At 39.3% G+C, this 26049-nt stretch overlaps 1 protein-coding gene and 1 pseudogene across 2 annotated transcripts; both read right to left on the reverse strand.

The window, feature by feature from the left end:
• Positions 1–28: 28 nt before the first annotated feature.
• On the reverse strand, positions 29–21610 carry LOC126059558 (cytochrome P450 2C21-like). Of its 2 annotated transcripts, XM_049855320.1 has the most exons (9): positions 21443–21610; positions 20367–20529; positions 18855–19004; positions 16142–16302; positions 13114–13290; positions 11814–11955; positions 10297–10484; positions 2990–3131; positions 29–210 (listed from the first exon to the last, which is right to left on the reverse strand). In XM_049855320.1, the coding sequence occupies exons 1-9, from the start codon at positions 21608–21610 to the stop codon at positions 29–31; spliced, it is 1473 nt and encodes a 490-aa protein (XP_049711277.1). The 2 variants fall into 2 exon arrangements, with proteins under 2 accessions (XP_049711277.1, XP_049711278.1); XM_049855321.1 differs by lacking the exon at positions 13114–13290.
• Positions 6256–6501, reverse strand: LOC126059567 (peptidyl-prolyl cis-trans isomerase FKBP1A-like; annotated as a pseudogene).
• Positions 21611–26049: the final 4439 nt, after the last annotated feature.

Consider the following 26049-nt stretch of genomic DNA (forward strand, 5'->3'; position numbering starts at 1 on the left):
CTCACTTTGCAGTCTGACTGCCCTTTCCTCAGACTGGAATGAAACAGAGCTTGTACGAGGGTGGTACAGTGCCTAAACCATTGTCAACTGGGGTGGTGTCAATATCCTTTGGATCAACCAGAGGTTTCAAGGTAAAATGTTGTAAAATGTTGGTCAGGATTAAAAACAGCTCCATGCGGGCCAGGCCCTCTCCAGCACAAACTCTTTTTCCTAAAAATGAAACACAGATTACATATTCATTTAATCTTATGCCAGAGTTAGCGCACAGGGAAGCCTAAAAAAATACGGAACCAATTAACAAATTAACCCATGGCTGCTTCTACCTACCTACACACAATTCTAGTTTCCTTCATTTCTTCAGCACATATTTAAATCTGTGTGCTATATGAGAAGTTTTTCTTTACTCTCATAGTGGAACTGCTATGCTGAGGCTTGCCAGTGACATCTTTTTACACACACTCACACACAAAACCATCACCATTGGCATGATATACAACAGTGTACTTTTCTATCTACTTCTGGCCCAGCACTCAATACATTCATTTCTCCTCATATCGATTCTAAGGCATAATCCCAACCTGTCACTTCTCTGCTTAAAATAATTTTATGAGTTTACCATTGCCAGGTGTCATGGATTGAATTGTGTCCCCCTAAAATATCTGTCAACTTGGCTATGTCATGATTCCCTCATATGATTGTGTGACTCTCTATCATTTTATCTTCTGATGTGATGTTCCTATATGTTATAAATCCTATCACTATGATGTAATAAAATGGATTAGCGGCAGTTACCCTGATGAGGCCTACAAGATTAGGTAGGGTTTTAAGCCAAACTCTTCTGAGATATAAAAGAGAGAAGTGAGCAGAGAGATGTGGGAACCTCATACCACCAAGAAAGCAGAGCCAGGAACAGAGCACGTCCTTCGGACCTGAGGGTCCTGTGCTGAGATGTTCCCAAGCCAGGAGAAGACAAGGACCTTCCTCCAGAGCCAACAGAGACAGAAAGCCTTCCCCTGCAGCTGGCACCCTGAATTCGGACTTCAAGCCTAGTGGACTGTAAGAGAACAAACTTCTCTTTGTTAAAGCCATCCACTTGTGGTATTTCTGTTATAGCAGCACTAGATGACCAAGACACCAGGTATTAAAAGAATATCACAAACTAGCTGATAAAAATTTTTACAGCCTTATCTCTTTCTACACTTTCCACCCATTTATAGTAAGTCCTAGTCAATACTTACTACTCACCAATCTCCAAACAGACTTGCGATTTCAAGTTTTATCTCAGATTCCAGTCATTCTTCCGACTGCAATGGCCTTCCCATCTGCTCTGCCTGTTGTTGTCCTCTACATCCTTCTAGACCCAGCTCAGATGTCACTATTCTGTGCAACCTTACATGACATGCTCAGGGTGTACAATTTACTCCCGTATCTGTTTTCTACAATACTCATTAATGTCTCTAATGCAGCAGATTTCACATGAAATTATTACTGTTCATGTGTCTTTCACAGACTGGAGTATAAACTAGGTAAGGCCTCAGATTTTGTAATGATACTGACAGTGTCAGGACAGAAACAGGCCTGCAAGTCCTGTGAAATGGAAAGGAACCCCGAGCAAGCTAATATGGGATAACAGCATCCAAAACACAGGAAGAAGGATAAGAAGTAGTTCAGCAAGGGCTTGGTTTGGGATCATCTCTGAGCAATGTGCATGATCATGGGACCACAATATCAAGGGTTGCTTGATAACCTAATTTCTTATATATATAATCAGAAGTAAATCTTCTATTTCTGCCTTATTTTGGTAACCTCTACTTTCCTCCCTGCTTCTTCTTTGAAGTACACAGAATATTCTCCATTTTGCCCTCCTTTCAGATTTACTCTGTGGTGTTTTTATGCCTGCTCTGTGCCTGCTTTATGCCTGCTCATAGAGTCGCTATGAGTCAGAATTGACTCAATGGCAACAGGTTTGGTTTGTTTGTTTTTGTATGTGTCCAGGAAGCTGACACCTATGGACTTCATTGTCCCAGAAGTTTTCTTCTGGGTTCTTGATAAATTAAGAAGACTTGATGTTGAAAATGCCAGAGGATTTATGCTTTCAATACCACCCTCCAGCCACAGTTTTTGTAGTGGCTATATTCCTCTACCTATTTTTTTTTTTATAGCTAGCAGCATCTCCTGTGGAGGCACCCACTCTCTCTTTGCTAAAGATCTGTTCAGGTTCCAGTAACGCCCTTCTTCCCTTGTCCCTTCTGACCTAGGATAGTAACATGTTTCTGCTGATGCTAGTCTCTGAGTACCTCACCACATCTTGCTAATTCCCTTAATGCAGCCCACATCTCTGAAAATAGTCTTATCATTAAACACTCTTTAATTAACCTTTTTTTTAGTATGCTGCTTCTTTCTTTCTATGGTTCTCACAAATGGAGTGAACATAATCAAGTGTTGCTTCCTACAGTGAGATTTTCCTTAGCCTTCAATTACTCACTACTGCTCTCCCATCCCCCACGACAGCTCCCAAAAGGCCGGAGTCAGGAGTTCCTTTCTCTTGGCTACCACAACAGCCTCTAAAAAAAAGCCTCTAGCATAGCATTAATGTACTGGAGTTTCATTGCCTGTTAATTTGTCTTCCTGTCTTTTAGAAAATCTATTTTTTATTCACATTCATATCCCTGGAGCTGAGTGAGCATGGGACTGCTACATGTAAGGTGCTCACTGAAGTTTATTGAATGAGATGGCTTCTCAGGGCAAGTGAGAAAAGCCTTAATGGACTTGGACTTCTAGGTGAAGCTCTTGGGAATCTCAGTGGTGAGTCAGAGGCAGAATTCAGTGAATGCAGCTTCCAATCCCGTGGGAAATAGCCTTGACTTTGAGAATGGTGCCTCTGGCCTCATACAAATGAAAATTTGGACAGCCCAGAGTAGCCTCCATGCAAAGCCCTTCTTTATCTCACTTGACCCATGAGGTATAGATGAAAATGAAGCTGACTTGCCTGCTGAAAAAGGCATGAAGTAGTTACTCTTCTTAAAGTTGCCACTTTTGTCCAGGAAGTGGCCAGGGTCAAACTGCTCTGGGTTAGGAAATTCTTTGGCGTCATGCAGAACAGAAGTCAGAGATACCAGTACGGATGTGTCCTGATATAAACAGAAACAGATAAACTGAATTATAAAGAAGATCAGGGAGCTTGAAAAAATGAGAATTCCCTCCTCTAATCCTTTCATTTTATAGATGAGGAATTTGAGGCATAAAAAAGGAGAATGTATCTGCATCCCACTTTGAACTGTGGCGTCTGGGGTCTTAAATGCTAACAAGCGGCCATCTAAGACGCATCAATTGGTCTCAACCCACCTGGAGCAAAGGAGAATGAAGAACACCAAGGTCACACGACAACTATAGCCCAAGAGACAGAAAGGGCCACATGAACTAGAGACTTACATCATCCTGAGACCAGAAGAACTAGATGGTGCCCGGCCACAACCGATGACTGCCCTGACAGGGAGCACAACAGAGAACTCCTGAAGGAGCAGGAGAACAGTGGGATGCAGACTCCAAATTCTCATAAAAAGACCATAGTTAATGGTCTGACTGAGACTAGAAGAATCCCGGTGGTCACGGTCCCCAAACCTTCTGTTGGCCCAGGACAGGAACCATTCCTGAAGATGACTCATCAGACATGGAAGGGACTGGACAATGGGTTGGAGAGAGATGCTGATGAAGAGTGAGCTACTTGTATCAGGTGGACACTTGAGACTGTATTGGCATCTCCTGTCTGGAGGGGAGATGCGAGGGTAGAGAGGTTAGAAACTGGCAAAGTGGTCATGAAAGGAGAGACTGGAAGAAGGGAGCGGGCTGACTCATTAGGGGGAGAGTAAGTGGGAGTATGGAGTAAGGTGTATATCAGCTTATATGTGACAGACTGACTTGATTTGTAACTTTCACTTAAAGCACAATAAAAATTATTTAAAAAAAAAAAAAGGAGAATGTATTTGCTCTAAGGCCACAGAGAAAATTAATCAACAAGCCTGGCAGGTCTTCAACCATGGAATGCCCAGTCTAGAATACTATTCGTTGACTCCAAGGCCATCCTCACCAGTCTGTAGTCTGTTACCAGCACTTGCTTTGCCTAAAATCAAGGAAGCTCCCTGGAGTGCATTGCTCTTGACAACTAAATTTAAACATCGTCTAACAGGGCTGATGTCACTAAAAAATCCAGTTTGAAACCATGAATGAGTCGCTCTTCAAAAACTTAGTAGCTAAGTGGCCATCTTGAAAAATCTCCACTTTCCTATCAAGTTGAGAAAAAAATGAGTGAGTATCCTCTTCCCCTGCTCTCTCTGTCAATTGAGTTTTCATATGTTTTTGCGAAAAGGAGATAGTATTACTGATATCCAGTAGGGTTTTCTAGGTCCCTGGGTGGCACAAACAATTTGCACTTGACTAGTAGTTAAGAGCTACGGCTGTGGATAACCAAAAGATTGGCAGTTCGATTCCACCAGCCACTCCTTGGAAACCCTATAGGGCAGTTCTACTCTGTCTTATGGGGTCACTATGAGTCAGAGTCAACTCAACAGCAGTAGGTTTGATTTTTGGTACTAGCCAAAAGGGCGACAGTTCAAATTTACCCAGGGGCATGTCGGAAGTCAGACCTGGTGGTTTGCTTCCAAAAGGTCATAGCCTTGAAAATCCTATGGAGCACTCCTACTCTGTACATGTGGGGTCACCATGAGTCAGAATCAAATTAGCAACAACAGAAAGGTTGGTAGTTCAAACCTACCCAGCAGAAGAAAAACCTGACAGTCTGCTTCCATAAAGATTACAACTAAGAAAACACCTTGGAAAGGTTCTACTCTGTAAAACATAAGGTTGTCATGAGTCAGAATTGACTGAACAGCAACAGGTTTGGTTTGGTTTTGGTAGTAGGGTTTTACTAAACAATATACAGGCATACCTTGTTTTATTGTGCTTCACTTTATTTTGCCTCATAGATACTGCCTTTTTAACAAACTGAAGATTTGTAACAACCCTGTGTCAGTTGAACAAGTCTACTCACACTATTTTTTCCAACAGCATGTGCTCACTTGTGTCTCTGTAACATTTTGTTAATGCTCACAATATTTCAAGGTTTTTCATTATTGTTATATCTGTTTTGGCGATCTGCGATCAGTGATCTTTGATGTTATTATCGTAATTGTTTTGGGGCACCACGAACCACACTCATATAAGACAGCGAACCTAATAAATGTTGTGTGTGTTCTGGCTGCTCCACCAACCGGCTGTTCCACAGTCTCTTTCCCTCTCTTTGGGCCTCCCTATTCCCTGAGACATGACAGTATTGAAGTTAGGTCAGTTAATAACCCTGAAATGGCCTCTAACTATTCAAGTGAAAGGAAGAGTTGCACATCTCTTGCTTTATATCAAAAGCTAGAAATGATTACGCTTAGTGAAGAAGGCATATAGAAAGCCAAGATAGGCCAAAAGCTAGGCCTCTTGTGCTGAACATTTAGCCAAGCTGTGAATGCAAAGGAAAAGTTCTTGAGGGAAATTAAAAGTGCTACTCCAGTGGAAAAAAAAAAAAATTTTTTTTTTTTCACTCCAGTGAACACACGAATGATAAGAAAGCGAAACAGCCATATTCCTGATATGGAGAAAGTTTTAGTTGTCTGGATAAAAGAGCAAACCAGCCACAACATTCCTTTAAGGTATCTACACTAAACAATAGATTTTCAATGTAGATAAAACAGCCTTATACTGAAGAAGATGCCACCCAGGACTTTCATAACTGGAGAGAAGTCAATGTCTGGCTTTAAAGATTCAAAGGACAGGCTGACTCTCTTGTCAGGGACTAATGCAGCTGGTGACTTTAAGTTGAAGCCAATGCTCATTTACCATTCCAAAAATCCTAAGGCCCTTAAGAATTTATGCGAAATCCCATTGTTTGTGCTGTTAATACTGGATCATCGCTTAATTGGAAACCTAGATTCAAAAGACTGAAACTGAAGCTTCATTCCAAAACCAAAACAAAATAAAATGAGTAATTTGAGGTTGATGGCATATAGTTTGAGTAAACATACATACGAGGAAAAAGGGGAAGAGGAAATGGAGGTGTCGGAAGCAAAGCTGATAGAACACATTCAGTCAGGGGAGATGTTTATACAAAGAGTGTAATGGAACATCAGGGAAACTAAAGCTCTGTATGGAATCACATGCATGTGTCTGGAGGCGCCAGATCCCTCCATGGCATTTCTGAGAAAAGGAGCTAAGGGAGGAGTCCATTCCTGTTATTCCAGTTTTAGAAGCTCCACATCAAAGACGTGAGTGGCATTTGGTGGGATGGTGCCTGGGTGCCCAGGGATCATCTGGGGAGATGGTTTGGTTCTCTGATCCACACTCATTTGAGCAACCCCTTCTTCCCAGCCTCAGATCACCACCCCCCCTTGCCTAGCATGAACTTAAAGGGCTTGTTTCTGTGCGGGTGGCATCAAATTTCTTTCTACCTTCAAGCATCCCTATGTAGTGTACCACGGAAGTCTGCCGGAGCTATGGGAAGGTACACCTGGCTAGGGGGGTGGGGGAGGTGGGAATGGTCTCCTGCACTCCAAAGGCAACTGAGGCGACAGAGGGACACTGGGAGGATGGAGCGATGGGCAGCTGGACCAACAGCAGACCCTGTGGTTCCAAGGCCCTGCCTCTTACCTCCATGCCTCGCTGCAACCCTCCCCCCCAACATAATTTTTATATGCACTGGAAAACCAGAAAGTTCTTACAACTTGCTTTATTATGATATTCACTGTATTGCTGTGGTCTAGAACCCAACCTCCAATACCTCTGAGATAAGCTTGTGTACTGATTGACACATAATGATTCAGTGTTTGGGTTTCAAAATCAATGCAGTCCTATCAAATTAAGCTCTGTGACCATGTTAAATTGTTTAATATTTTGATGACTCGGTTTCATCATTAACAAAATGTAAACAACAATACATTGACATTGGTTTATTGCAAATTTAAAATGAGATAATAAAATACTTCTTACATCAAGATTCCTTCATGCTAAAATGTTCAATGAAAAGAGGTTTAGTTACTGTTTTGGTAATAAAGATTGCATCCACAATATTTTGGATCTTAATAAAGGCCATACATTTACTATGTGGCAGAGATAAAATTCAAATCCAGATCTGTCTGAATACTTTGCAGTATACTGTATGACCTCTCCAAATACAGGATGCAGTTTTCATTCCAGGAAGTTCATGGGTGAAAGGCATAGGCTATCATTTCTGTGTGGACCAATGAAAGAGAAACTGAAGTTTCTGTCCCCCCGACCCTCATCTTTCTAACAGAGCTAGTCTTTTTTTTTTTTTTTTTCTGTTTAACAGAGCTACTCTTATGGCTCGTTTTCTTGTCCTGATGAACTTAAATAGTGACAAAATCTAAGAATGACATCCAAGAAGATCTATGACCAGTTCTAGAAGAGGTAAACTTAATTTGTGACAAAGTGCTTCTCCAGACTGGTGGAATTGTCTGTTTCTAGCTATCTCAGGGTAACTGCTTTGAAGTTGCCTTCACAACTAAAGCAAATACAAATCTGAAAAAAAAATACGTGAATTAACAGTTCTCTGCATTGAGTAAGAGGCAATCAAGGACTGTGATACTTTACAAAAGAGAAAAAGGTGGGCCCTCCCCACCCTAAGGAGACCTGGTGGCACAAATGGTTAAGGATTTGACTGCTAACTGAAAGATTGGTGGTTTGAACCCACCCAGAGGCTTTGTGGGAGAAATGCCTGATGATCTGCTTCCATAAAGATTCCTGCCAAGGAAACTCTATGGGGCAGTTCTACTCTGTCACATGGGATCACTATGAGTCAGAATCCACTTGATAACACCTAACAACAACAACACCACACTCACCCTGGCCTTCTGCCTGGGAGCACTTTCCTTCCCCAGAACTGGGAGTTGAGGGACAAGCAGAATGGTGCTTTTATTGAACTAAGGAGACAGAGATGAAAATTTGGCACCTGGAATTAGGAAGGTACAGAACAGAAGTAATCTACAAATAGGGAGGATCTCACAAGTGCACAAGACTTTTCTCTGTAGTTCCATGACTATGGCTTGGATGGCACACAATACAGGAAGAAACACCACAAAACCTATCAGAGTATGACTGCTGTGAGTTGAGAACTGAAGATTGATACCGGATATCCAGTGCTAGGTTTGAAAATCTAACCCAGCTAGGATGGAGAGAAATTTCTTGGAACCTCAGGTATTCTGTGGTAACCCCCAAATGCCAAACTGTTGGACCAAGGAGCCTACCCTGGACTAAGGTCCATGACCAAGGATTAAATTCAAAATTAAAATTAGCCCACAATGACAAAGAATTATACAAAGACTAACAGAATGAAAAACACGTCCTTAATTTAACTGTCAAAATCAAATTTAATACCCTTTAAAGGAAGACAGTATATCCAAACTCCCCACAAGGCATAGTTCAAAATGTTAAGCATACAATAAAGAAATACTAGACATGTGAAAACGAAGGAAATAGGACTCGTAATTAAAGAGACATAAAACCAGTCAATAGAACATATCCCAAGATGTTAGAATTATTAGACAAGAACTTTAAAGTAGATATTATCAATATATCCAAGTACTTAAAGGAACAATTAGTAATAATAAGAGAATAGATGAAAAATATCACCAGAAAAATTACATAATTATAAAAATCATAATTCTAAAATTGAAAATTAGAATAGCAGAAATGAAATACCAAATGAGATTAACAGCACTGAAGACTGATGAACTCAGAGACATATCAACAGGATAATGACTGAGAAGTTCCTACTGAAAGAACTCTCCCATGGATAATAACTGTAAACTCTGAAACATATACATATGTGGGTAGGGGTATGCACACATAACACATGCATATACGCGTATACATATAAAAGTTTCATAGAAATGAAGGAAAATAACAGATAGATATCAAGTTTTACAAAGAGGGCTGAAGGACACCAAAAAGTGTGAAAAGTATATATATATATTTTTTAATGTTTTAAAAGTTATTTCTACCTCTATACATAGTTATAGTCAAGTCAATTCTGGCTTATGGTGACCCACGTGTGTCAGAGTAGAATTGTATTTCTAATCATATACATCACTAAATCTCCTTGAAATTACTGGCTTTTCAAAGTAAACATACTAACGAATATAGAACTAAAATATGTAGTATAAACAGATATAAACAGCAATATGTTGCTATAAATTTCTTAAATTTTTCATGAAGTAATAAATATTTTAACAAACATTGTGACAAGTTACAGACACATACAAATCTCTAAGATCAACCACCAAAAAAAAAGGCATTGATGAGGTAGGGTTGAGAAAAAGGGGCATTTTTAAAGATATTTTAAGATGGAAGAGAATTGAGCATGCTCAAATGCTGATGCAAAGGAGCTGGTATGGAGAAAGAGGATGAAGATAAAGAAGAAATAATTATTTGAGGAGGGTTCCTGAAAGAGCAAGAGGAAAGGAACCCATGCCACATGTAGAAAGGTTTACTTTAAATAGAAGAGCCCTTCTTCCACAATACAGACATAAAAGAGAAATCAAAGGGCCTGGATGTAGCTAAATTTGCAAATCTAGTGGAAGGGAATCCTGTGAAATCTCTCCCAATGGCTGTGACTTTTCTGTCAAGTGGAAGGCCAAGTCACTGAAGAAAAAGAGGATGGTTGACAGTAGGAAGTTTGAGGAGGCTTCAGGGTTGAAAAGTCATTGTGGAGCATGATGGGGCAAGGTAAGTTTGGTTATACAGCAGGATTGTTGGGTGGGATTGAGAATATATTTGGGCTTAGTGAAAAAAATACCAAAACATTTGTGGTTGGTGTCAATAACGCCAACCTGCTGGGTTGCATGATCCTTTCTAGCAGGCATCAGCAGCCCAAGGGCAGGCAGTGAGGAAGGTGACTGTTCAGTTGGACTTTTGACAGTAAGGAAAATAGATAGTGGTGGAAAAGATTGTAGGATGGTGGTAAGAGTAATATAAAGTAAGTAGAGAGGGGCTGGGCTACTGATCAAGCAGAGTGTGGACCTATCACTGGACTGAAAATCTTGTAGGAGTCTAAGCACTACTATGTTTGCAAAACTGTGTCAATAAACTAGTAAGGAAAGGAGTGTGTGGTCCAAGAGTGAGACGCCTGAGTTACGATTGTGCCATACCTGAAGAAGATTTTACAATCTATAATTCTATTACTGTGATAATTGGTGACCTAAGAATCCCAAGGAATAGTGTAGATGAAGTATCTCTCACCTTGGGGATAAAGTATTCTCTGAATTGAATGTCCTGGGTCACCATATGGGGCAGATTGGTGGGGATAAGGTCAATGTATCTCTGGATCTCGTGCACCACAGCATCCGTGTAGGGCATGCTGCTCCTGTCCTGCATGCAGGGGCTCCGGTGTCGGCCGACCACAAGGTCAATCTCTTCTCGGACTTTAGCTGGCAAAGCAAAATCAGAATGTATGTGAAATGGAAAAGAAGTACCTTTGATTTGATCCCTTAATTGTTGTTATATTGTGGTAGGAAGTGAGAAGGAGAAAAACCCCGGTGGCATAGTGGTTAAGTGCTACAGCAGGTAACCGAATGGTTGACACTTTGAATCCACCAGGCACTCCTTGGAAACTCTATGGGGCAGTTCTACTCTGCCCTATAGGGTCACTGTGAGTCAAAATCGACTCGATGGCAGTGGGTTTGGTTTTGGTTTTTATTCCACCCTAAGACTGTTCTGGGTGGCACAAATGGTTTGTAATCAACTGCTAACCTAAAGGTCAGCGGTTCAAACCCACCCAGCAGTGCTGTGGAAGAAAGACCTGGGGATCTGCTTCCGTAAAGATTACAGTCAAGGAAACCTTATGGAGCAGTTCTACCCTGTAACACATGGAGTCTCCATGAGTTGGAATCAGTTTGACAGGATTGAGTTTTAGTTTTACCACTGTATGTGAAAAAAGAAACAGAATTTCAGTTTCCTTAGCAAATCCATTACAGACACATATATATATAACCCTACTGTACCAGGAAGTTCATTTCTCAACTCTGATTCTCTATTGTGTGTGCTTTTGTTTGATCACCGTAAGGATCTGTTATCTTGAAGGGTCACTGAAGATCATGTAGTTTAACCACTTTTCGTATGTCAGTTTTTGCTTTAGATATGCAAATCAGAAAAGGGTAAGAACTACCCAAATTTATTGAGAAGACTCAATAAAAAAGAGAAAGACTAAATGAAAGAGATGGCTTTGCAAGAGAAGTTATATTTGTGAGGAAATATGTGTTTATCCAAAGGTATATTGGAAATAATTTTTTTATTTGGATATTGCTTTTTTTAATGTGAAAAGTGAGTCTCTTGGAGAAAGATTGTGACTTTGTTAAGTGAATCCCTACATTCCAAATGCACTTGGATAGAAATACCTTTTGACAAAAGGCGTATCAGGTAAGACATTTTTTGGAGAAAGAAGAGAGACCAGTTCTTTCCAGATCCTAAGACCACTCTGCTCATTTCAACTTTCTAAACCCAAATCAAGGACGCTGCACCATGTAGCCAGGAGAACCATGACCTCTGCCCTTAAAATTTCTGATATTTAGATATTTCGTTATCATTTTTTACCATAATCTAATTTGAGTTGAATTCGTCTAATAGTAGGTAGATGTAATGGTGGAAAATTTTCTCGTGTATAGTCTAGGCAGATAAATATTTACCAGTGTGGTCTGCAATTTTCTACCTGGAATGTAATCATGCCCATCACCTGCAAGCATACCTGCAACCTCACATACCTGTGACCTCAGGATGCTTCAGCAAAAGCAGAAGTCCGTATCTGATTGTGGTGCTCGTTGTTTCTGTTCCCGCAGTAAACAGGTCCCACACTGTAGTGACTAAGTTGTCCATGGTGAATTCAGACTGTTTACTGTGTTTTTCCTAGGAATGGTGCATTACAATTAATTGATAAGTAAAAATCCTTACAGGTAATATAAAATAGCACAAAATAACATCGTTAGCTGGCAAAGTAAGCCAGACATCAGAGAGTTCTACAGCTGAAAATAAAGTTAGGTGAGTTGTTAGGATTCCTTTGAGCTATTAAGACATAATCAGAGTTAAATATTTCCAACAAGTCTCTTTTGATTCATCACTTTCTTACCCAATAGAGCCAATCGTTCTTGTTAGCTGCCTGCCTTCGAGTTGGCCCCTGACTCATGGCAACCCCACACGCAAAGAGATCAGACTGTTGTGATTCATGGGGTTTCATTGGCTGATTTTCAGAAGCAGATCTTCAGGTCTCCCTGATGATCTCCTACATGGAAGGCAAGAATTCTACCACTAAAGTATCACTGCCCTTATAGAGCCAAACAGCTCCTCTATAATTTCTTTCAAATAATTTTTATCAAGTTATCAGTACTAATCTCTAACATCTATTGTCTGTTTTATCAGATCAAAATTTCTCATTCAAGCCTCGAGAACTTCACAAATTACATCACTATTCCCAATTGCATTATTCCAAACCTGTTAGTCATTACACCCACCACAATTTCTCAATTCCAATCAATATAGCCTTTTTTGAAAATTCCACACACTTGAACGCTGTCCTTTTCATTCCTTAGACGTATTTGATCCTCCCTGTTAATCTGAGCCAGAGTTTCCTCAAAATGCACCTCATCTGTGAAGATTTCCTAAAGTATTTCCAAAGGTGAGTCTTTGTGGATTCCAATTCATTCCTGTGTTGCCTCATGTGTTACATCTTCCATTCGTGGAACTCATTTTAAGTACAAGGATATTCTGATTATCATTATTCTCAAATGTGCATGTGTTTGTGTGTTTGCATTTTTCAGTCTGCCCCCAAATAAAGAATCAGCTTTAACATGGCAATTTTAAAACCTTCTAAGTATTTTCCAGGGAGAGTTTAGAGATTTCCCAGAATACCCAATATGGTTTGCATAAGCGATAGGTGCACAAGCAATTCATATATCTTTAAGAGGAAGCATTTGCTTTAATATGCAAATTTCAGCAGGAAGAACAAAGCTAATGCATGAGTCGCATCACCCTCAAAGATGAAGTAGCAAATCAAAATTCACAGAATACCTGCTCCATTTTAATCAGAAAGTAGTCAATAAAGTCCCGAGGGTTATTGAGATCCAAGGATTCTTGGTGTTCCTGTATTTTCTCTAAAATAAACTTTTTTTGACCATCAATATTTTTAAATAATTTGTTATGACTTCCTGGGAGATAGTGTATGACAGAAGGGAAAGCATTGTAGAGCTGAAAGAGGAAAAAAAAGTCATTCGTTAATTCACTCAGCCAACATTTACAGGCCCATATCATGTATTAGACATTTTGGTAGCAGATACAGATGAATATGTCATGTTTCCTGTTGTAGAACATTCTTTGAATTTGAAGGAGAAGGCACTCACTGATAGGATGGCTAGAGTTACAGTACATACAAAGTGCCACAAACTGGCTAGCTTAAAACAACAGTACTCATACTTCTAAAGGATGGAAGTCCAAATTCAGGGTGTTGGCATCCTCTCTCTTAAGTCTCCATGTGAAAATCCTTCTTTGTCTCTTCCAGCTTCTGGTAGCTCCAGTCATCCCTTGGTTTGTGGCAGCACAACTTCAATCTCTCCCTCTGTATTAAACACAGCCATCTTTCCTCTGTCTGTCTGTGTCTCTTTTTATAAGGACAACACCAGTCATGTTGGATTAGGGCGCACCCTATTCTATGAGTATGAACTCACGTCAACTTAATTACAACTGCAAAGATCCTATTTCCAAATAAGGTCCTATTTACAGGTATCGGGGGTTAAGATTTCAAGATATCTTTTGGGGGAACACAATTCAAACTATAGTAGTCTGCCCACTCCCTGCCCCCAAATTCATTGTCCTTTCCACATTTATCCCATTTCAACATACCCAAAAGTCTCAGCCATTCCAGCATCAACTCTAAGACCAAATCTTTTCTAAATATAATCAACTCGAAAAGTCCCACAATCTCATCTTCTAAGTCATTTAAATCGGGTGTGCATGAAATTCTGAGTATAGTCCACTGTAAGGAAAAATTTCTCTCCACCTATGGATCTGGGAAATCTAGAAAACAAGTTATCTGCTCCTAAATACAATGATGGGGCAGGCATAGGATAAAATTTCCATTCTAAAAGGGAGAATTTGGAAGGAAAAAGGGGGTCACAAGTCCAAAGGAGTTTCGAAACCCAGCCAACCAACTTCTATTAGATTGTAAAGCTTCAGAATAATCTTCTGACTCAGTCTGCCCTATGCCTGGGCAAAATGGACCCACAGAAGTCTCACTGGCCCCTGAGTTCCCCTAGACTCAGGCAGCCCTGACCCTTCGGCTCACTGAGCAGCTCTGCCCTCTGGAACTGAGGAGGAGCTGCACTCTGGAACACAGGAGGTGGTAGTCCCATTGTCTGGAACCAAGGAGGCATTATCCTGTCCCCCAGGCCTATAACCTCAAGGTCATTTTTCCCTTTTCTTGAAAGATAGCATATAATCACAGCTGACTAGCTCTAGCATCCCATTTTTTGCCTGTAGGATCCTAAAGTCTGACAGCCTTCCTTCATTTCATTTCATCGCTGAATCCGTTGGAGTCCATTCTGGAAGAATTTCTGCTGGGATGGTTGATAGGATCCGTAAATGACAAGCCTAATCTCTTTAGCAAATGATTATCCAGCCACACCCTTGATGTTGTCTCCAGAGTACACTTCCTGTTTTTTACAAAATGAATAGGTTGAGAATATTCTGAATCTTCAAATTCTGGCTCCTTTTTTGCTTAACAGTTTATTCCTCGATTTATATTTTCCTCTCAATTTTACTATAATCAGCAAGAAGAAGCCTGGCTGCACTTCCTACACTTTGCTTAGAAATCTCCCCAGCTCGTTATTCAAGTTCATCTCTTACAAGTTCCCCCTTCCACAAAACAACAGAATTTATTTCAGTTAAGTTCTCTGCCACTTTATAACAAGGGCCTTCCATAGTCCAGTGTCTAATACCATGTTTCTCATTACCATGCTCATCAGAAGTGCCTTTAATGTTCATATTTCTAGAATATTCCATTCAAAATGACATGTATACTCTAAGACAGTAAAAGCTTTCACTACAGCTCTTCGCATTTCTTTCTGAGCCCTCAGCAGGATCTTCTTCAAAGTCTGCAATTCTACCAACAGTCTCTTCAAGGCAGCCTAGGCTTTTTCTAACAAGCATCTCAAAATTCTTCTACCATATACCAATTACCCAATTCTAAAGCCACTATCACATATTTGTGCATCATTTCTAGGGCTGCCATAAAGAAATACCACAAAGTAAGTAGCTTAAAACAATAGAAATTTATTCTCTCACACTTCTTAAGGGTAGAAGTCTGAATTCAGGTTGTCAGCAGGGCCGTGCTCTCTTCGAGTCTCTAGGAGAAGATCCGCCCTTGTCTTTTCCAACTTCTCGTAGACCAAGGAAGGCATTCCTTGGCTTAGTGGCAGCATAACACCAATCTCCAATCTCCGTCTCTGTCTTCACATGCCTGTCTTCCCTCAGCGTCTCTGCCTGTGTCTCTTCTCCTTTTTTCACAAGGACATCAGGCAAAATCCATTATGCCTTCATGTTAACTTAAATAATTACATCTTCAAATACCCTATTTCCAAATAGGGTCATAGTCACAGGTACCAAAGTTAGAACTTCAACATATCTTTTTGGTGGACACAATTCAAACCATAACAAAAGATTTTTCCAAAGAATATCTTAATGTAATTGACACATTCTAATATTATATTTTTGTTTCTGTTCTACTTTATATCATGTTTTAAATTTTATTTCAACTCATTCAATTAATTTGATAACTCACTACCCATTGCTGTCAAGTCGACTCTGACTATAGCGACCCTATAGGACTGAGTAGAACTGCCCCGTAGGGTTTCCAAGGAGTGGCTGCTAGATTCAAACTGCTACCCTTTTGGTTAGCAGTCAAGCTCTTAACCACTAAATGATAGTTTAAAAAGCTTTGCTTTAGCCAATTTCAAAATAAACCAGAGGGATGGGGTAAGCACAAACAATGGAGTCAATGAAAAATTATCTACAGTTTCCAATTTAAAGAGAATTTAGGCCTCACCTGAATCCAGGGGGTGCTTACAATACTGAAATTTTCATGAAAATAGTTTATCAAGGTTACTAATTTTTCATCACTGTAGTCAAAACGATTCTGGAAAATGATGGAGCAGATCACGTTGCAGGGAACACAGCCCAGGAGGAAACTAGGGTCACAGGGAAATTCTAAAAACAATGGAAGTTAAAAGTTAGAACACAGTTTTCATATAAATCTTAAATTCACTATTTAAAATAATAAGGAAGGGTTGACTTTTAGGATATTTTTGAAATAAGAACAACCCTGGACATGCCATCATCACAAAACATTCAACATGGCTCATACAAAATTTGTTCTATTTCCCCAACCATAACTGTATAATCAGGTCCAGTTTATTAATTTTCCCAAGTATTCTCCTATTTACATCATTCTCCAAATAAGAACTGTCAGCTAATTCACAAGAAAGAAAATAAATAAAAAGAAGTCATTTTAAAATATCTTTAAACGTGTGAGATTCAGCTCTCAGTGTACATCCTTTCCCCTGATGCCCACAGAAAATTGAGCAACCTGACTAGAAAATCAGGAGACTGAGGAGACTTGAAATCATATCTTACAAACACAGTTGAAAGGACTGGGTGTGATTTCCTTGTAAAAGAGAAGAATAATAAGAAAAATTAGAGTTATATTCAGATATTTGAAAAAGTATGTTATAGCATTGGAAATAGGCTTTATACATAAAATAAAAAGAATGACTTGAATTTTTGATGTTTCACTGTTGACAGCTTTTAGGGATCATTCTTCGTCTTCCCCTCTGCCCAACATCTGGGGAAGCAGAAAAAAAGCCTGGGTATTCTCTCCTTAGATATCAACAGAAAGTTCAAACCACACAAGCCCCAGCCTGTGCACAGGAATCCTCACCCCAGCCACAGTCCCTAACCATCATAAAAAATCCCAAGTCTGTTTTCCTGTTCTCTCAAGTGATTTTCAGGCCTTCATGGGAGCCACCCTCCTCTCTACAGAAAGCTTCATTATGTCAGTAACAAACCTTCCTATACCCTGGTAGTGTGTGCATGGCATCATCAGTTTCAACATCTGAACCAATTTTATGATGGGAAAAGTATACCCCACCTCTGCAGTGTGACCACCTCGACAATGTAACTCCAGAAGAAAAAACTAGCAGGGAACAAAAAGTAAAAGTTACCAAAAAAGCTCTGTTCAACATGTGAAAGAAACTTCCAACAGTTGGAGTTACCCAATGTTGAAAGGGGCTGCCCCAACATTGTGAGGTTCCCATAACAAAAAGCAAAACAAAACCTGTTGCTGTTGAGTTGATGATTCCAACTCATAGTTGACCCTATAGGATAGAGTAGAACTGCCCCTTGAAGTTCCCATAGCTAAGTGGAATCAAGCAGAGTCTGGCTGATCACAGGCCAGAAAGCTGAGAGAAGGACATACTCACTATGGGCAAAGTTAAGCCGTTAATTTCTTTCAATCATTTGTGATCAAGGCAACACTTCATTTAAACAAAACTTTATGCAGAAACCCAAGCAGTCCTGCTCTGGCTAAAACAGTAGGTGATTCTTTCAGATAATCCCTCAGGGCCTCTCAGAGCACATCTGGAAAACATTAATCTAGATGATCTTTAAATTCTTGTTCAATGAGTTCTGAGCAATAAAAGACCAGTCTCAAAAATAAATGAATAATCAAGTTGTGGACACTATGAATTCTTTCAATTCATGGCATTGTTGAGAAAAGATAACTACATTGGAGTTGTTCAGGTTTTCATTTTACTTGGATCTACTAGCAACCTCCAGGGAAGCAGCAGTCAAGAAATCAAACGCATTGCAGTGGGCAAATCTGCTGCAAAAGATCTCTTTAAAGTGTTACAAAAGCAAAGGTGACACTTTAAAGACTAAAGTGTGCTTGACCATGGTGTTTTCAATTGCCACATATGCATGTGAAAGCTGGGTGGGCAATGAATAAGGATGACTGAAGAATTGATGCCTTTGAATTGTGGTTTTGGGGAAGAATATTGAATATACCATGGACTGCCAAAAGAACAGACATATCTGTCTTGGAAGAAGAACAGCCAGAATGCTTCTTAGAAGCAAGGATGGTGAGATTTTGTCTCACATGCTTTGGACATGTTATCAGGAGGTGCCAGTCCCTGGAGAAGGACATCATGCTTGGTAAAGTAGAAGGTCAGTTAAAAAGAGGAAGACCCTCAAGGAGATGGATTGATACAGTGGCTGCAACAACAGGCTCAAGCATAACAATGATCGTGAGGATGGAGCAGGACCTGGAAATGTTTCATTATGTTGTACGTAGGCTTGCTATGAGGTGGAAGCAACTCAACATCACCTAACAACAGCAACTGCAGTTAGGTGTGGCCTTGTGATTGTGTTAAGGTCCATGGAATGTGAGAGAAGTTTGTGTGCCACTTCCTTGCCTTGGCTATTAAAAGCACTATTTGCTCATTTCCTTGGTCTTTACTCCTTCCACTACCACAAAAACAGATGAATCCTCAGTGCCACTGGAAACCACATGTTGAAGATATCAAAGTCCTTACCAACCTTGTGTCTCAAAAGGCTATTATGCCAATTTCACCTCTTAATGTTTTTATATGAGCAAAAAAAATAACTTTTGTTGTATTGGAGTCATCATACATTATTTTAGTCTATTTGCTATAGCATTTAATCCACTCAAATTATTACTGAAAATTACATACAGAAACACTCACCATTGGTTTTTTTTAATGCTTCCACTAGACACAAGGCCTCATCTTGAACTCGGTCTTCAATAGTCTTCTTTCCCATCCCCATATTCCGCAGAATCACGAGGGAGAAGCGTCGAGTTTGCTTCCATTTTTCTCCATTGCTAAAAGCAATTCCTACAAGAAGAAAAGACAGAGAAGAATATCCTCCATTGTCATGAATTCTAGGTAGGAGTCTTCATCTCATGAATTGATACTGACACTTAAGCAGGGGTGTAAATATGGTGGTTCCAGGCCCAGGAATTCCCATTGTTTCCTACCTCATTTGCCCCCTCTCTTAACCTATCCCAGTATTTTACAGTCAGAGCTCTTGGTTTTCTAGATTACTAAGCTCTTCTTCATCCATTAGTTCCTCAGAGCCTCAGAGTAACTCTGTGAAGCAAATGTTTTGTCCCAATTCAGGATGCTGAAGTTCATGAAGGCAAAATGTTGGAGCTATGATCACACAGCTAGTAAATCATGCTGAGTCCTAGTCATTGGTTAAATTTTCAGGACTGACATTTCTGCACTGCAAGTGTATTTTAGGAGAGGCAACAAGGGGAGTCAATTCTCAAGAGAAGGTGAAACAGCTCCTCTGCAGTGGAAGGAGGATTATGACCACATATTCCTCAGATAAGGGACACAGCCCTCTCATTTTAATATTTCCCTTGTATTTGTTAAAGTTCTTTCATGAAAAGTGGTCTTAGCACCAAGGGAATTCAACATCAGGCTTCCAGAATCAAGAAAGTTTTCCAGGAAGCATCTTGGAGCACAAGGCAGAGGAGAAAAGAACTCCACTAGGGCCTTATCTCTCCTTACTAGACCCCAGCAACCCACTAGAGAACTAGACAGCTTAAGGTCAGTTCCAAAAACAAATTGAAGATGTTTTACGTACTTAATTAAAAGGTTTTTTCTAATATCAATTCCAATCCCTATTTACTATATATCTTTCCATGAACTTTTTATCAGAGCATATCTACGCTTAGTATTCTAATTGATTTAAACATTTCTTATGCTTTTTTAGAAGAATAGAAGATTGAAGGCAAGGCTAGAAATGTGCCAAACCTATGTTGCTTCCATGCATTCTACATGTTTGATGTATAGGAGAATTTAGCCATTTTTCTTCCTCTCTTTTCATCTGTTTCTGCCTCTTTCCCCTCCAAACTTCCTTCTCTTCCTCTATCTCTTTCTCTCTGTGTCTTTCTCATTATCTTAACTGACCATAATTTAAAATAAATATGTCTTAATCATAAGTTCATAGAACATTCATGTTTACATGGTTTGCTTTCACTGAATTTAATGTTTCATGGGGTCACTGTATAACTCATAGACTTTGAATATGGATTAATGATCCTTTATAGAAAAATGTTCACAGGCTTATGCTAGAATTGCAAAATGTTTTTTCATGAACTTCCCTAAATGCCTGTAGCTCATTTCCTTGGCCTATTTGGAGGTTTTGCAACTTACAAAATCACACTCATTCCCCAAAGAGAAGCATACCATAGCTCTGGCTGACTTTGTCAGCCACTGGTAAAACTCCTCTGCCAGAAAACTCCTCTGCTCTATCAATCAGAGCTTCTTTTACTGCTTCATATCCATGTAATACCACAGTGGGCTTCATGCCAAAATGCACGGTGAACACAGGACCATAATCTTTGGTTAGCTGAGAAGTAAAAGGAGACACAAGAAGAGTGAAAATTTCAAAATCAAAAATGTAGATAAGCGAGGAAAATATTTTGAGTTCTACTGAAGAGACATTTTACTATTTCGTCCATCCATTAGAAAATATTTCAACTTTTAGAATCAGTAATTTAATAGGGTACATATTATTTAAATGGTTAAGAGCTTCACTACTAACCAAAGGTCGGCAGCTCAAATTCACCAGCCACTCCCCAGAAACTGTATGAGACAGTTCTACTCTGTCCTGTAAATCATCTCGTTACAACTTGATGTCTGGGACTGTATTAGTCATTTAGTGCAGCTATAACAGAAATACCACAAGTGGATGGCTTTAACAAAAAGAAATTTATTTTCTCACAGATTAGTAGGCTAGAAGTCCAAATTTGGGGTGTCAGCTCCAGGGGAAGGCTTTCTCTGTTGGCTCTGGAGAAAGGTCCTTGTCATCAATCTTTCCATGGTCTAGGAGCTTCTTCATGTAGGAACCCTGGGTTCAAAGGATGCAATCTCCTCCCTGTGCTGCTTTCTTAGTGGTGCGAAGTCCCCCATCTCTGCTTGCTTCCCTTTCCTTTTATCTCTTATAGAACAAAAGGTGGTGCAGGCCACACCCCAGAGAAACTTCCTTTATATTTGAATCAGAGATGTGACCTTAGTAAGGGTGTTACATCCCACCCTAACCCTCTTGAACCACAGGCAGAGATTATGATTTATAACACATAGGAAAATCACAAAACGGAGGACAACCACATAATACCGGGAATAATGGCCTAACCAAGTTGACACATATTTTGGGGGGACACAATTCAATCCATGATATGGACCATATTTTATCTGAATACAAGACTCTCATATTTACATATTGCTGACAACGGGAAGAAAATAAATCAAGTCACACTCACCGCACTTAACGATTTGCTGATGTTCTTAAAATTTAATTGTAGAATATTTCCAACAACTGGGAGAGGAGTGGGGCCTGGTGGAAGCTTCCCTTTGGCATAACTCTGAGTCGATAGAGAAAGGAGAATCAAACAAGAAAGGCAAATCACCAGGATGATAATGAGATCCATTGATGCACTTTGGGTAAATGCAATTGAAAGCTTAGAATCCAGAGATTTTATACAATCTAAGTTCAAGTTTATTAAATACATACTAGGTGTTTGACCTTTTGGATAAATATTGTTTCACCTTCAGTGCACTTTGTCCTGCTGATACAGATGAAAGCAAAAGGCCACTTTAAAAAAACAAAACCAAACCCACTGCCATCTACTCAATTTTGACTCACAGTGGCCCTATAGTACAGAGTAGAGCTGCCCCATAGGGTTTCCAAAGCTGTAACTCTTTACAGAAGCAGACAGCCACATCTTTCTCCCACGGAGAGGGTGGTGGGTTGGAACTGTTAACCTTTTGGTTACCAGACAAGTGCTTTAACCACTGCACCACAGGGCTCCTCACAGTCACCTTAGTGTTGATATGTTCCCAAGTTTTTGTGGAAATTCCAGTTAAAAAATAACTCTTACTGCTTCAGAGGCAATGACCTTAGTGGCCATTTTTTCGTAGTGAAATTGCTGAAAACAGTGTGATTTTCAAAGGGCCAGCTGGCGTTCATGATCTTGCCAGATGATGAAAAAAAAATCTTTTGTGTCAAAATTTATTATCATATGAACTGAAGGAAAAAAGCACTTTCTTACTGCCGTTTCCCAGAAGCAGCCAGGGAAGAGGCCAGAATCAGAGGCAGAAAGAGGGGGAAGGATAGAAAAAAGGATATGTGGGGAGCCAAAAAAAAACAGGTTTGTCTTAATCAGAGAATAGTAGCACTATTCCAACTCTTAGCAGAGCCCTGTTCTAAGATGGGAGTTTTGACACTATATGCTTCCAAAGGGGGTGCTGGGTCGGAAGAAAGTAGACAGAAGAAAGGAAATGTCCATGTCTGGAAAAGAAGTTGCTCAAACACAACAGACGGAAAGTTGGTTGCATGTTACCTGTTTCCTTCATGCACATCTGTTGCCAATGAGGCTCCTGTGACCACAGCTTGTATTGCCTGTTCTCATTTGGGTGAAGAAATATGCTCCAACATTTAATATAAAATATCTGAAAGTATTGGAAACTCACTTTTCAATATGAACCAAACCACAAGATTCAAAATGTATTTGTGGAAATCCAACATCATAAGAGACATCCAAATTTAAAATCAGAAAAACTAACAGCTAAAGATGTTAATTTTGAGAACACTGGAAAGAAAAAAAATAATTATAATATCCTTAGAAAATTTTAACCATATTAAGAAAAAGTTCTTGGTAAAAATATGATTGCAAAAATATTTTTTAAAAATAAATATGATGAATACTAAAATAGTTACAGCTGCAGATCAATTTATTTAGCAGTAATATCTAAATAAGAGCTTCCTCAAGAATATAGTGCAAAATAACAATGATGAAAACTATAAACAGAGTTTAGTGGTATATACAATAGTTCTAGAAGTTCTAATGAACGTCTAAGAGGAACTTTAAAGGGAGGAAAAAAAATGTTGTTAGGTGCTGTCAAGTCGGTTCCGACTCAGGGACTCTATGTAAAACATAATGAATCACTGCCCATGCTGTGTCATCCTCACAATTGTTGTTATGCTTGAGCCCATTGTTGCAGCTACTGTGTTAATCCATCTCTCTGAGGGTCTTCCTCTTTTTTGCTGACCCTGTATTTTACCAAGCATGGTGTCCTTCTCCAGGGACTGATCTCTCCTGACAACATGTCCAAAGTACGTGAGATGAAGTCTCACCATCCTTGCTTCTAAGGAGCATTCTGGCTGTACTTCTTCCAAGACAGATCTGTTCGTTCTTCTGGCAGTCCATGGTATATTCAATATTCTTCACCAACACCACAATTCAAAGGCTTCAATTATCTTTCAGTCTTTCTTATTCATCATCCAGCTTTTGCATGCATGTGAGGTGATTGAAAGTACCGTGGCTTGGGTCAAGCGCACCTTAGTCTTCAAGGTGGTATCTTTGCTTTTTAACACTTTGAAGAGGTCTTTTGCAGCAGATTTGCCCAATGCAATGCAGCTTTTGATTTTTTGACTGTTGCTTCCATGAATGTTGATTGTGGATCCAAATAGAATGAAATCCTTAACAACTTCAAACTTTTCTCTGTTTATCATGTTGTTGCTTAAAGGTCTACTTGTGAGGATTTTTGTTTTCTTTATGTTGAGGTGTAATCCACACTGAAGGCTGTAGTCTTGGTCTTCATCAGTAAGTGTTTCAAGTCCTCTTCACTTTCAGCAAGCGAGGCTGTGTCATTTGCATAATGCAGGTTCTTAATGAGTTCTCTGCCAATCGTGATGCCCAATTCTTCTTCACATAGCCCAGCTTCTTATTCAGCACACAGACTGAATAAGCATGTTGAAAGGATACAACCCCGACTCACACATTTCCTGACTTTAAACCACGCAGTATCCCATTGTTCTGTTCAAATGGCTGCCTCTTGATCTATGTACAGTTTTCTCGTGAGCATAATTAAGTGTTCTAGAATTCCCATTCTTTGAAATGTTATCCATTATTTCTTGTGATTCACACAGTCAAATGCCTTTGCACAGTCAATAAAACACAGGCAAACATCTTTCTGGTATTCTTTGTTTTCAGCCAGGACATCAGCAGTGATATCCCTGGTTCTACATCCTCTTCTGAATCCGGCTTGAATTTTTGGCAGTTCCCTATCAATGTAATGCTGCAGCCACTTTTGAATGACCTTCACCAAGATTTTACCTGGGTGTGATATTAATGATATCATTTGATAATTTCTGCATTCTATTGGCTCAAATGTAAAAATAAGCAAAGGAAAATAAAGATATTCCTATGTTAATGAAAAATCCAAATATTTACAAGCTTCCAAACAAAAATACCAACATCATCGTGAAACCTGAGAACATCAAGGAAAAGCAAAACAAATATTCTAGGTAGGAAAAAGAAGTTACTAACAAAGGAACGAGACTTGGTTTAGAATAAAGATTATGTACAATGGTTTTAAACGACACAGTACAGCAAAGTCCCCAAAGCTGTAAGAGGAAGTGATTTTCAACACAATTATTATATACCGGATAAATTAGATTCAAATACGTATACAAAGTCAATATATAGATATTTTGGGACAGGTAAACACTCAGACATTTTATAACCTTGAAACCCTTTCTGAAATAATTTGAGATAACATCTAGCAAAACCAAATATATCCAAGAAATAATAATGTGTAAAAGGTAAGACCTTTGAGTCTAAATAATGATTGATATCATGGTAGAACTTAGAGAAAGTAAGTTTTCATAAGGAAATTAAATATAGAGATATATTTAGCAAAATATGGAAGATGATACAGAGTGAAAGGATTTGTCAGCATTCTGAGAGCTGTACGTCTTCCTTATACAGTGAGGCTTTTAGTATTAATTTTCATCTTTGCTTACAGATACATATGTTTACAAAATAAAATTCGCTAACTAAAAGTTTAAAGTGTATCACCTAAAACTAAATACCTTTTAATCTAGTAGAGGAAAAGCAAAATGAAGAAAATTTTATCAATCCAGCAAAGGACAAATTAAAAACATGAGCTCTAATAAGCATCAGATAAAAACCATCTGATGAAGGACTATGACTTCTCATTTTGTGCAAAGACTGGATGGTCATTTAAATGAAGCACCCCCTGAATATACTGTCCAATGACTAGTATGGGCCCAAAAAAATATGAAGATGAAAAGTAAATTCTGGGTATCAAATATAAAGTGCAAAATAACAATGATGAAAACCACAGTGTTAATGACAATAGTTCAAGAAGTTTCTCTGTTGCTAGCAAGCACATGGATCGTGTATAAATCCAAAATAAATGTTTTTTGAAATAGTTAAATAGCTTAATTGTATAACATATCCTCATTCATATACAACAAGCAGAGAACCAAGACTACAAGACTAAATGAAGAAATAGTTTAGTCTCTCTTCTGTGCCACCCTGTTGGTCATCTAATCTTCCAAAATGTGCTTTGAAATAGTAATGACTATGGCCGGGTTACAAAGGCTCGGACAACTCCCTGCTGGAATTCGAACCAGGAAGGCCTCCACATTATATCTGCTAACTATAAGAAAAGAGCACTGACTCCCATACAATAACAGCCTAAAGGGGAGGAATTCCCCATTTTAGCAGCCATGGACATAAAAAGCTAAATATAAGACTCCCAATATTGCCTAGTGCGATGCAATGAATTACTCAATATGGCCCTTCTAGCTATGGTCTTTGTGACTCACATACAATGATTGAGTGGCACTATGCAAATAAGGTATAGCGAACCTGTGATGGTTGTGGTTATGTGTCACCTTGGCTAGGCCATGATTCTCAATATTGTATGGTTGTTCTCCATTTTGTGATCTTATGTAATTATCCTAATTATCCTTCATTTTATGTGTTGTAAATTCTAACCTCTATATGTTAATGAGGAGGATTAGTGTGAGGTGTATCTTGAGTCACAGCCTTGCAGG

This window comes from Elephas maximus, chromosome 16, assembly GCF_024166365.1.
Source record: "Elephas maximus indicus isolate mEleMax1 chromosome 16, mEleMax1 primary haplotype, whole genome shotgun sequence".
Taxonomy (NCBI): Eukaryota; Metazoa; Chordata; class Mammalia; order Proboscidea; family Elephantidae; genus Elephas; species Elephas maximus.

Bases quoted from the DNA above. Each gene is read 5' to 3' on its own strand.
- LOC126059558 (XM_049855320.1), bottom strand. From the start codon at position 21,610: ATGGATCTCATTATCATCCTGGTGATTTGCCTTTCTTGTTTGATTCTC. The intron at 16,303-18,854 runs GTGAGTGTTTCT...CATTGTTTTTAG, and splicing joins AGCATTAAAAAAAACCAATG to AATTTCCCTGTGACCCTAGT. The intron at 11,956-13,113 runs GTATTCTGTGAA...CACCATTCCTAG, and splicing joins TTCTGATTAAAATGGAGCAG to GAAAAACACAGTAAACAGTC.